The sequence below is a fragment of the Centroberyx gerrardi genome, chromosome 5, assembly GCF_048128805.1.
Source record: "Centroberyx gerrardi isolate f3 chromosome 5, fCenGer3.hap1.cur.20231027, whole genome shotgun sequence".
NCBI classification, from domain to species: Eukaryota; Metazoa; Chordata; class Actinopteri; order Beryciformes; family Berycidae; genus Centroberyx; species Centroberyx gerrardi.
In genome coordinates this window covers 6,741,320-6,753,828 of record NC_136001.1, presented here as the reverse complement: position 1 = coordinate 6,753,828, position 12,509 = coordinate 6,741,320, and the positions used below count along the sequence as shown (strand labels likewise).

At 42.4% G+C, this 12,509-nt stretch overlaps 1 protein-coding gene across 1 annotated transcript in view; it reads right to left on the bottom strand.

Moving 5' to 3' along the window:
• LOC139927819 (integrin alpha-5-like) overlaps positions 1–12,509 on the bottom strand; it is a 47,915-nt gene that overhangs the window by 3,243 nt on the left and 32,163 nt on the right. The window contains exons 18-26 of the mRNA XM_071920107.2: positions 11,447–11,584; positions 8,032–8,099; positions 4,699–4,849; positions 3,879–3,971; positions 3,416–3,495; positions 2,808–2,888; positions 2,606–2,711; positions 1,490–1,648; positions 987–1,094 (exon numbers count right to left, since the gene is read on the bottom strand). Of these exons, the coding sequence (XP_071776208.2) occupies positions 987–1,094; positions 1,490–1,648; positions 2,606–2,711; positions 2,808–2,888; positions 3,416–3,495; positions 3,879–3,971; positions 4,699–4,849; positions 8,032–8,099; positions 11,447–11,584 (984 nt within the window). The remainder of the gene's footprint in view (positions 1–986; positions 1,095–1,489; positions 1,649–2,605; positions 2,712–2,807; positions 2,889–3,415; positions 3,496–3,878; positions 3,972–4,698; positions 4,850–8,031; positions 8,100–11,446; positions 11,585–12,509) is intronic.

Genomic DNA, 12,509 nt, shown 5'->3' with positions numbered 1-12,509 from the left:
TTCAATAGTAGAGTTTAATTTGGGTGGAGAATCTAAATTAAAGACAGCTAATTTGAATTGAGAGGGGCTGTCAAACGTTCCAGTGCTAGTGACCTAAGCCTTACATAAACAATCCAGTAAATCACAAGCCTAATTAACTTTGTCTCACAAACAATCACAGCGAGCTGCATGAGATGTTGGCCAGAGATCATGATATGTATCCCCATTTCCTTTGCTGAGAAAATAATCTCATCATAATTTAAGTCTTGTTCAAGCAGGGAATCCACAGCTGGCTCCTCCTGCGATCCGACTGGGCTAATTAGGTTTGAATGTCCTGAGTGAATGTAGTGAAGCAGCCCATAAGATTCCCATTGGGATTAAACAGCCAACCCAAGTGCCATTGACTTTATTTAACAGCCTCTGTTGTGGTGTTTTCAGAGCGAACGGCTCTGCAGACTTGTGTCACCATGATTTCCTCCACATGCTGAGCTCTCAAACCAAGGAGCGAAGAAGGAAAGCAGAAGAAGAGAGGGAGAAAAAACAAACACCTCCCAGGGTCTTTACGGGACAGATGGAGTGAACTGAGCGGTGGAGGAGTGGATGCTGGTGTGTGTGTGTTCTTTTATTTCTATCCTTATGAGGAAGAAATGTCCCCACAAGGATAGAAAAATGAAGAAAATCTGCAAAAGTGGGGTCATTTTACTGGTTCTCACCTCTATAGGGAGCAATTTTAGGGTTAGGACTTCGGTGTAGGGTTAAGGTTAGCGTCAGGGTTTAGGGAATGAATGTAGTCAATATTAATACAAACGTGTGTGTGTGTGTGTGTGTGTGTGCACATGTAAATAAACTGTGTCTGTACATATAGAAGGATCTCCATCAAAGTTAGTTATGGCTTGGCAAAATCCTTATTTTCCCGCATTTTCTACTATTCAAAACAACACCGTTGACTCGCTAAAAACCTAAAACTGCATCAGGCCTGGACGTCCAGTGTGTCCATGTCATCTCACCAGGTTGCCTTGTTCAGCTAGAGAGTCCCTGTGCACCTCCCTCCTCTGGATGTGGTGCTTGGGGCTGGACAGCAGCGACGGCGGCCTCTCTGTTGCTGCAGGCAGGAGCTGCATGCACAAAGACATTAAGAGGCTCATTAGCAAACACAATCGAATGTTCAGGGCCAAAAATAGACTTAGGGTAATGGCCTCACCATGCCAACCTAGCCATTGTTTGTGTCTGTGTGTGTTTATGTGTGTGTGTTTATGCGTGCGCGTTAGGGGATAGGACAATATATGGAAATTCAATATATCGCAATACAAAAATGTGACAATATGTATCGTGGGGCAGGAAAATGAATCGCAATATTTTATTCTGCTGTAGTAATCACAAATGAGATGGCTTGCCCATCACAATTCCACAAGCTCTCCATCCAAATTATGCTATTTGCACTTTGTAATGACATTTTTAAATTCCCAAAAAGCCCCATCCCTTGTGTGTGTGCATGTTTGTGTGTCCTCACCTTGAGTTTCAGTGCATTGAAGGTGTGGTTGGAGGAGCAGCTGAGTGGCCCCTGAGCAATCACCTCCACAGGGTAGAGCAGCTCCTGGCCGTGGGCCCTCAGAGGGCATCGCAACTCTAACATGGACTGGCTGACCATGCTGGGACCGTTATTCACCAGCTGAGACAGACAGAGAGAGAGTAGTTACCATAATCAAATGAGATCGTGGTGGAGACGATTGGTAGCCTCTATCTCACACCAGTGGTATTGTTAGTGCTACTGTTTCTCCAAATTAAGACCACATTTCGCATAAACCCTGTTGCTTCCTGCCCCTCCTCCCCCTCCCTAAAGAGGGTCAACATGTTGGAAGTGATTTTTCCATCGGCCTTTCACTCCTTCCACCATCTGCTGCCAGAAACTCTGAAAGCTTTATCTCTGTTTGCTCTGGAAGAACAGAACCTCTTCCTGTTTTGTACCGGAAAGCAATCCAGCAGATTTCCCTCCAGATCCGAACTGGTGGCTCACAATGTAAAATGCAGATAGAGGCTGATAGAGGCTGCCAATCTTCTCTGTGACGGTCTCATTTGTTTACAGTAATTATACTAATGTCTCAAAATGAACATGGTGATGATTTATTGATGTTGAAATGCTGCATGTAACACGTTCAATAAAACATCTCACAAAGGGAAAAAACTCATGAACACATGAAACAGAACCACCTCCTCTCACACCCCTGCAAGCCCGCATGTAAAGGGGGAAACGGGAAAGCTTTCTGGGGTCCCACGGCTAGTGGGAGCCCATGAAGTCATCCTCAACATAAGTGATGGGTCTTAATGAGAGATCTCACTAAAACATTTGACAAATCTGATTTAGCTTTGAGGAAAAGTAACCGATTCCCAAAGACCGTCTTCATCCTCGCTGCTGTTACTGAATGAGCACCCCTCCCTAGAAACAAAACTAGTACAACAAAGCGAGTAGTGTACCCCGAGTATCCCCAATATCATACCAACAACAGAAAAAAGAAGAAGAAATGCACTGAGTATGAGATAAAGGGAAAAAACAACAGTGAGAGAAATCAGAAATTGGGGATGTAGTGGAGGGTAAACCCACCTAAACCCATAAAACTAGCGAGTGTACCTCATAGACCTGCTGCACCTCGGGGCCGAGCTCCCGCTCCTCTCTCAGGCTCTGGGTGACTCTCCAGCCGGGAGGGGGAAACACCACCTTGTCTGGCCGAGAAACCCTGCAACAGAGACGGATGGAGTTGGGTTATCTTTACACATAACGGTTGACAACGATGATAACGGTGCTAGCGGTAGCGATGGCGCCGAAGCCTCACCCCTGTAGGATGACATCGGCCACCACAGCCACCTCCAGGTCGTACAACACCACTTCACTCTGGGAGTTGTTCTCATTTTTACTGCAATAGGGACAGCAGGAGAGAGAGTGAGAGAGAGTCTTTTTTTTTTCTTCCATTTTAAATATTTCGGAAATGACACTTATTCTTGCATTCATGTCCCGACAAAACAACACAGCAAATTTGACAAAACTATTCATTTTCCAATCAATATTTTAATAGACAATAATGGATGACACATCTGGGTATCTGCAGGTTTCAGGAAGCCAAATGAAAGACTTTTTAAGACCTTGTTAATGCTACCTGGAATTGGATTTATGACCAATTTAACAACCAAAATAAAGAAACAAAGCTGTCAAAACCAGACTAATTCCAGTTGAACATTCCCAATGAACGTTTTGAGACAATGAGAAAATGAGCACTATAAGAAAAAGGACATGTCATATTGTATTTACCCTGTCCTGTATGAAGTCATGTGGGTCAAACTAAACGTGACCAATTGGAAGTACAGTAATAAAACCAACACTGCTGCTGGTCCCATTCAGTTTTGGTGAAACTACACAATTCGGACTCTCTGACAAGTGACCTACCTGCGTATTTGGAGCTCAAATTGTACAGCGTCGTGAGTATCCTTCAGTCGGGGCACAGTGAACCTGAGGCCGGCCCATAACTATGAGGTGATCCACAGAAATGACATGCAAATTAATCACAGGAGCATTGGACATTGAATTATATAAAAGTTAAAGTCCTACAGATCCTATTGGTTTTGATAAGAAACCAACAATGCCTTTGTCTATGAGTGCGTCTGTGTGTGTGTGTGTGTGGTTACGCGGCGGGGTCCTCTCTATGTGAAATATGTATGTATATTTTGTATTTTTAGCTATATGGCAGGTTCGCACTACTTTCGTATATGTTTTACTTTGATCACTTTAGTGTTAAAGCGCACTGAGTCTCCTCGTGTATGAATTCTATTACACAACAAGAAAAGTTTAGCTTGACTCGACTGGACTAATTGGAGCTCAGAGACGACATGTGGGCCTTGTTGGCTCTTACACTGGTGCCAGACTTCATGGGGTTTCCCAGATCACACACAAGATAGCGGGTCTGGTTTTCTGCCTCATAGCTGCACGTCAGCTGAGTCAGGCTCTGGAAAGGACACAACGTTCAGATATTAACAGTACTAGTCATTGGTTGCTTGAATTACCATCATTAATTAGTCTGAATCATTACATGGATACACCTTATCACTGGTGTCAGGGGAAAACCTCCTAAGTGAGTCTTGGTAATTTACGTCATTTTTTTTTTTCTTATGACCCTTGGGCTTGTAAAACCCCTTTACTCACCATTGTATCCCATAACCAAAAAATGTATTTGCGTACGAGGATGACCTTCATTCAAATATATATTTTGGACACTGAAAATACATTGTCTGATATGTTTTAACTCGTGTCTGTTTGTTTGTTAGCAAGATATCTCAAAAAGTTACAAATGGATATAGCTGAAATGTGGTGGACAGATCATGGTGGATTGGACATGATCCACATCTGGGATTTCCACCATTAGACAATTATCCTTTTTTAGCCATAACTATTACGCTGCGTTCAAGTGCTGGTGGGAAAGTCCGACATTCGGGACTTCCACCTCGGCTGCTAAACAGTGTTGCATTCACGTGCTATTTTGTCAAAAAATTAAACTTGGAAGACAAATGATAAACAAACATAAACCTTCTGGTTCTGTATGTGATGATTTGAACATCAAATAGTCATCAGTGTTAAAATAAGGCTGTTTTTTGGGCTTTTTTTGAGATGCAAGGTTTTCACCCGACAGCAGTGATGCGTCCATCAGATAGCCCAGTGACTGTTGACCTCCTCACCACATTGTTGCGTGCTATCCCGCTGTAGTCGGCCTCTGGGGGAAGCACCACGTACAGCTCAGCCTCGTACGCCCCTCCCTCTCCCTCGTTCCTGGCGTTGAAGGTCAGGGTCAAGGAGTTTTCGTCACCCAGGTAAACCTCCGTTCTGTCGCTGAGAGAAGAAGACCGCAACCGCTTCATCTGTATTCTTTTGGTCTTTTTGAGACTTTCTACCAACATATCTGATCCAGTCGTAAATGTTATGTTTCTTGTGTTGACTTATGAGTAACAGAGAAGTGAGCAATTTGCCTCCATCTTTGAAGACTGGAGAAGTAAAAAAAAAAAAAAAGGCCTAGCAAGGTTTATGACTGTTTTGTGTGTGTTAATCTAAAATCTGAGTTTCCATCTTCCCACTGCAGACAGCTAGTATGTGTATGTGTATGTAAGATAAGACCTGCGCTCATGTTTCACAAAACTGTCACTCAATTTCAAAGAATCCTCTGTGTAACATTTATCCAAATAGAAAAATGGAACATTTAGTGCAATATTCCAAAATTTCAATTTGTTGCCACAATGCAAAATCGAGAATTTAGGCACCATTTTCAATTGTTTTGGGGTTTTTTTAATAAATGAAAATTTAAACATTGGCCCAGTAACGGACTGGCAACCAATGCATGCTGGGACAGGCTCCAGCCCCTTTTGACCCTGAACAGGAATAAGCTTGTAAAGAAAATGAATGAATGAAATATTGGTCAGAGACACAAACAGAGGTATTTTTCAGTTTTTAATTTCAACAGCCACTGGTTGATTGGCATGGGGGAGAACTTGCTTCTTATTGGTCGGTGAGACCCATTGCCCCGCCTTACTTTTTGTGCAAACTACCCAAGTTTGGTGTCCAAGACCAATATAACTTTCATTTGTTTCAAACTAAAAACAAAAAACAAACTGAGATTGTAAAATATTGTAGTTTTCCATTTTTCTATTTTTAAGTGTCACCTATCCTAGCGTTTCAATCTTTGATAAATCTAAAATTTGGTGAGTTACTACAGCACTATGAACACACACTTTGGAAATGTTTTTTCATGGTAGCTCTGGTCAGGGCAGTTTAACCACAACTACTATTAGTTCCTTGCAATGTTGGCGATCTGAGGATTTATGCTTCCCGTACTGCTACATTCATTGTAAGCCGCTTTGGATAAGAGCGTCACCTAAATGCCCAAAATACAAATGTAGTGAAAAGCTGTGAAGTAAGTTTTCAGACAAATGCATCTCAGTTTTAGATATTCCCCAAGGGCCATTCCCTGCTACATATCTGTCCATGGCCCCCAAATCAAATCACTATGATTTGTCTCAGGAAACCGACCCCCACCTCCTTCTGCTCGTTCACAGTGACACCCCCTGTGCGCGCACACACTTTCAGCGTGGCGATAAATCCTCTCGACGCCAGACCCCCGACCCTCCCCCCACCCCGACGCTTCTGAACGCGATCATAAATTTGTGTTTCTATTGAGCAAAAAGAGGAGGAATGAGTCGGGTTGAGGGGTCAGAACCGGGGGTCCTTCTTTCATTCCCTCTCTCCTCCTCCTCCCTTCCCCCCTCTTTCTCCGAAGGTCCGGACGCGGCGACCCCCCTCGCTAGGTGAGACGGCCGCCAGATGATTTCAATTAGGCCCGGGCCAGTTTAGTGAACGCGGAGGAAGCAACATGGATACTCTGTCAGCGACACTCTGCAGATGCTGAGAAAGGGGTGAAGTCTGCAGCGCGGTTGAGACGTTAACTAGATTGAGTTTCATTTGTTGGGGAAATAGAACGGTGGATCATGAAGCTTATGAAAGCATAATTCAGGCCAGAGGACACAACTCAAAGACCAGGAATAGATTGTGAATGCTAAACATCCACACTGTTTGGGAAAAACGCTGTGTCTTACATATCAGTGAAGGGGAAATTCTGTTCGGCGAGAGTGCTGAACCGTTCAAGTTTGGTCCTGTGGCGACTCCAAATGCAGATTTTTGAGTTTCCATGGGAAACTTTTAACACTGATTGTATTTCTGCAGCTAAGAGAAATCACATGGCGACGTAATGCAAAACATCCCTCATAGCAGAACTGGCTGGGAGGAGAAAGTACCAGTGTGTGTGTGTGTGTGTGTGTTCACTTTGTGAATGGACACAGTCGTTGCCAAATACTTGGCTGACGTCCCGTCACAAACAAGGACGCAAGATTGATGAATGTTAATAAGTGTGAGTGAGCCACGAGTGGGGAATCTTTCCCTCCATCTGTACTGGAGAGCAGGCCGTGTTACGGGCTGTAAACAACGTCCTGTAATTCGTGCCATAAGTACCCCGTGTCGGAGAACTCGCCGCGGCCGGGTTTTTCCAAATCCAAACCTTACATTGTATATCATTCCTAAACTTCCTCTCTTTGGCTGTTATCATTCATCTCACTTCCTTTCTCTGTGAAGTCAAACTGTCTGTTTTTCAGTCACAAGAGGAGATGAAGCGCTAGTTCTCCTCCCCACTGTATTAGAAAATTGAACACTTTACTCAAAGTGCATTGTGATGGACGTAGATTATAAGAATCAAAAATAAACTTTTCTTTCAGTATAATCATCAGAAATACATTCCATTCCACTCCATTTAATATCATGTCATTAACTATAGAAGTACCCCATAAAGTATCCAACCCCTACAATTGTGTTTATTATATGATTCTCTAATTATAATAATTATCATGCACTCACAATATGCTTATAATGTGCTAATGTGCTTATAATGCCTTATGACCGCCAGTTTAAGTAAAGTACTACCGGAAATTTGACTATGTAAAAAAAAAAACATTTACAGCTACAGTTAAAGCAGTAATCAGCCAGCTATTTTTTTTTCTGTCTCAATCTTTGTTGCTAAGCGCTCATTGCTGTGGTGTTTTTTTAATTTTGTCTCCATCTTCACCTGTCAATCAAACAGTGTGTCCAGTACTGTGACGTCTTTTTCCTTGGAGTTTCTGTTGATGCAGTTTGAGTTTCTCTTTTCTTTGTCTGTTCAGCCATGGTGGCTATCACTGCTCATGCTAACTACCCAGTTCTTCTTCTGTTGATTCCAAACAAATCGGAAATGAAAATGCATCACTTCCTTTTTCCCAGGAAAGAGCTACCAGACACCGGCTGTTTAGAACAGCAAATGGAAAAGCTTTGATGAACTGGATATAAGTTGAATCATTATTGTGTTATAGCAATCGGTGAAAGTGAGTAGCAAAACAGAAATGTATTTATATGAAAATGTCTGGAATTAAAAGGTTTGCATTGTTTCATTTGCTGAATCAGGTAATTGTGATTTGAGCAGTAAGGTGATTTCCTCTCACCCATAAACAGCCAGCTTGAGGTCGGGGACGCAGATGTTGTCCTCTCCACAATCCAGTTGAATCTGGGCCTGGGAAACACAGGATGGAGATAAATGGGGGAAGAGTGAAAGAGTGAGGAACGGGGGTCGGATGGGACGGGTGAGAGAGAGAGAGGTATTCAGAGAAGAGCAGGGATGAAAACAAAGGTATGGAGAGAGGGGTTTTCAGGGAAGTGGGTGTTTAGAGAGCCTAGTACACAGCATTTGTGCTTTAATGAAAGGATAAGAATGGATATAGACTATGTACAGTATATCCTCAATATGTTCACAAAACTTGCAACAACTAGTAGCCAAGAAGTAACGTGAAAGCCGTATCCTTTCATGTCTGCAGGATAAATGTAATGTGCGCTTCGCATGTGGGAGAGAAGAGAGAGCAGAACAGAAAACATGGTGAAGGTTGAGGAGAATGAAGGGATGATGAATACCATCTAAACGATTCATTTTTGTGGAGAAGCCATGATCAAAAAGAGTACGGGACAAAGAAAAGCAAACCTCACATTTTAGACAGGATAGGGTTTAATCTCCTCTGTAGTCTTGTGTGACAGATGACTTGGTAAAAAAAAACCACAATATAAGATGAATGTGATTTGATTTGACGGTATTGTCTTTTCCATCAGATCCCTTTGGCTTTTTTTTTTCTTCTCTTCTCTTTTCCTGTCTCCACCATTTCTCTTCCTCCTATGTAGCCCAGTGAACCATACCGCCATTGTTGCTATACCCCCGTCTCTCCGACATATGGGAAGCATTAGACTCCAAAAGAATGCTATGGAGGGCTATAGGAGAGCAAAGCGCCAGCCTGGCGATGGTTCACCATGTCTCAGTGGCGATTCCTCATTCAAGTCCCTGGTGTTATCGTTCACTCGGGGCCACGGGGCCATCGGTCAGTTAACACCAGACAGACAGAGGCACACAGAGGTCTGTAATAGACATGCTGACACTAAGGGGTGCCCTCCCTCCAGGCGTATCTTCCCTCCCCCTAACCACATTTACTCTCTCTTTCTCGCTTTCATCTCTCAATCTTCCCATCCATTTGATCCATGTGTCTGAGATGAGAGCGATAGAGCCTGAAAAATATTTCAGATCCATGTAAGAATAAACAGTAAATACTTTCCCATTTGGTTTGTACTGATTTCCCTGCCATTTCTTAAGGACTCTTATAGAAATACACCAGGTTTTTGATTAGATTGTCCTGTTGGTCAACTTACCTGTTAAGTGATGAGAACATAGACATCAAAATCATCCATGTGTCCTCAGTAGATTGTTGATTTCAGTGCTCCATGCTAACACTTATGAGTGATAGTAGACTCCATGCTAACAATTTAGCATACACTATGTTGAGTGATAGTAGCTCCATGCTAACACTTTAACACACACTATGTTGAGTGATAGCAGGCCACTAGCATTATCCAAAGTAGCCTACTCATCTCTTAGTAATAAAAAGTTCCTAGTGGTTCTTATTATATGTCCTGTAGATTCATACATTATAAAAATTAAATATCATACTCAATGATTTTTCCTTCAGGTGAGCACGAGTCAATTCCATTCTTACATGCATGCAGTGTCATTTACAATTAGTTACCTTGAGATGTTGTTGAAAAAAAATAGCCAAGACCAAAGCTGGTTGATAGTCTGAGTTGATTTTTGATGGGCACTGCTGGTCTTAGCTGGGCAGAGATGATGCTGGTTAAGGTGGTCAATGAACACTGATCACTGATGCTGGTAGGCCAGCTAAAATAAGCATGAAAGTGCCCCAAAATCACCTGCTACACCAGCATTTATGGTCAGAGACCAGCATAAGTTGGTCACCAGCATAACCAGCTTGGCTGGTCTAAGGTTTTTTCAGCAGGGCACTACTAACGCAAACGCTAGCTTCTGCTAGATACGTGTGCAAATCAGATGTGTTAACAGTGGCCTAGTTTCACTCAACATAGTGTATGGTAAAGTGTTAGCATGGAGCCTACTAACACTCAATACACTAGGCTAAAATCTTAGCATGGATCACCACAATCTACTGGGGAAACATGGATCATTTTGATGTCTCCATCACATAACAACGAAATTGAAGTTGACTCCAATCTCCCAAAAACTGTGTATTCCTTTCAAATGAAAAGGAGGGAGAACAAGAGATGAGATTCATACTATAATTGAAAACTGTGTATTCCTTTAAAGAAAAAATACACTTCCAAGCACATGGTGTACATGCACACACACTCACACAAGCATGCACGTGCACACACACACCACCTTTTAACATACACTCACATAAACATATGCACGTGCTCTGGGTCTGGCTCTTGCCTGGTGGAGGAGACCACTGGCAACATACATAAACAAACCACAACCAGATGTCTGAGCTCAGAGGCGCCCCACCCAAACGGAGCTGTCAGTCCTCCCTCTGTGTTTTTGCAAAGCCATGACTCGCCAATCCTCCATATACCCTCAAACTCCTCATATATAAAGCAAAAAAACCACTACCAAAGGCCACCAGAGTTCAGTTCCTGCTCTATCAGGGCTGACCCTCAACCTCTAACCATGTGGGGCTTAGCACTACAGAGGAGCCCTACATATGATGTCAATTTCAAAATGGCTGCCTCTGACCTCCTCCTTCGCCGTTCAAATAAATTTCCTGCGTGCAAAATGTAAACAGCGGGAGATGTGGTGTGGTATTTATGAAGTTAGCGGCCAAAGCTGGTGTAGCATGGCGAACCACATGTACAACACTTGTACATGAGTTCTGATTGTTTGGTATAGCCTTGTGAAAATAATGAAAAATACCATCTGCTATGCTCTCTCCTCTGGTAATATCTGTGATGACCGTCTGTTTATTGCAGAAAGTGTAGCCAAATAATCTGTGTTTTAGAGTGTGGTCTAGATGTTAGCATGGGAATATACTTTATATTCGTACAAAGCATAGGAAATTCCGACTTCGAAGGAAAAATGCAACGATGCGGCCCTTCAAGTTGGAATTCCAGCTACAAAACTCTGCGATGCAGTTATCGGACACCATGTCAACATGGTGTCCGACAGCACTGTAAACTTTTAACATGTTTGTAATCCTCAAAAAGATTGATTTTCACCATTGCATGGCCTTATCTATCAAAACACCTGTGTGGTAAATGGTTAAACATATAAATTTGAAATTTATAAGTTGCACTTACAGTCACTAAACATTCTCTGCTAACTAGCTAGCTAACTTTGCCAAAATCATGGGCAACATGTATGATTTTACGTTGGGCAAAGAGCTTCTACCAGTTGGGAATATCCAACTTCGTACTTTGAATGGAATGCAGCATCTATGTGAGATGCTGTGTGACCTTGCATGCGGATATATTGTGTTATGAGTTAAATTATTTAGTATCATGAGTTAATGTACACACCTTCTGCTGTATAAGCTGTGCTGTCTGATAATTCAGGATAGGACTGAGGCCATGCTGGTCCAGTGGGGCGAGAGGGTCCAGGCTAAAGTTGAGACTGACGTAAATGGGAGACAGTTTATCCCGAAACTCCTCTTCACTCTGCAGCATAGGGAGGTGCAATGATGTCAGACATTAATAGACTAAAGAGGAAGTGAAAGAGTGTTACAAACAAACACATATTCATTATAATGTAGTGTTTACTGACACTGTGTCTCCATGGATCTAAAAACCTAGGACTGGTGTATGAATACACTCTTTTGTCGGTTCTCAACATTTAAATCCAAGTAGGTTTAGACTATAGTGGACAAGATGACACTTGAGTAGACAGTTCAGATGCAGGGTAAATATACCTACAACGGTTGGGGGAAATGCCAAGTAATGGGCCTGGGTAAAATAAGCCTTTACTGTACATTATGGTGAATGTTCTGTCACAGGTAAATGCGCAAGGGAAAGTGGAATGGTCGCGGTTTAGTCGTGCTGTACTATCCAAAATCAAAAACAGATGTAATAGTGAAATGTAAATGTAGGATTTCATGACGTCTGTTTTAAGTTTCTCCAACATGTGACATGAATTCTGATTGACCAGCCGGAATGACTGTGGCCCCTTCAAAGAGAGACTAAAAGAATACATGGGTGGATGAATAAGCGCTGATGGATAGGCGAGTGAAGGGATGACAGTGTGACGAGAAGATTGGTAGCAGTTTCACCTCTGTATTTTCAGTATTTATTTCTAACTATCCCTCCCAATGTAGCACCTGGGATGGTTACCTCAAATCCTGTCTATTGAGAAATGGCTTTAAACACTTTAGCGCACCAGCTAGTTTTGCATCGCATCAAAAGCATGGTAGCGCACAAACAAAACTGAAACTGCCACCACTCTCCTCATCACATATTATTTGCCAAAAAGTCGATGTTCCGGGTATTCCTTTTTTTATTATGATGTATCGAATTAAAAAACCTGAGCGAAAACAGCAAAATTAGATCAAATTTCCTCAATAGCACAAAAAACTTTTTACACTCATTT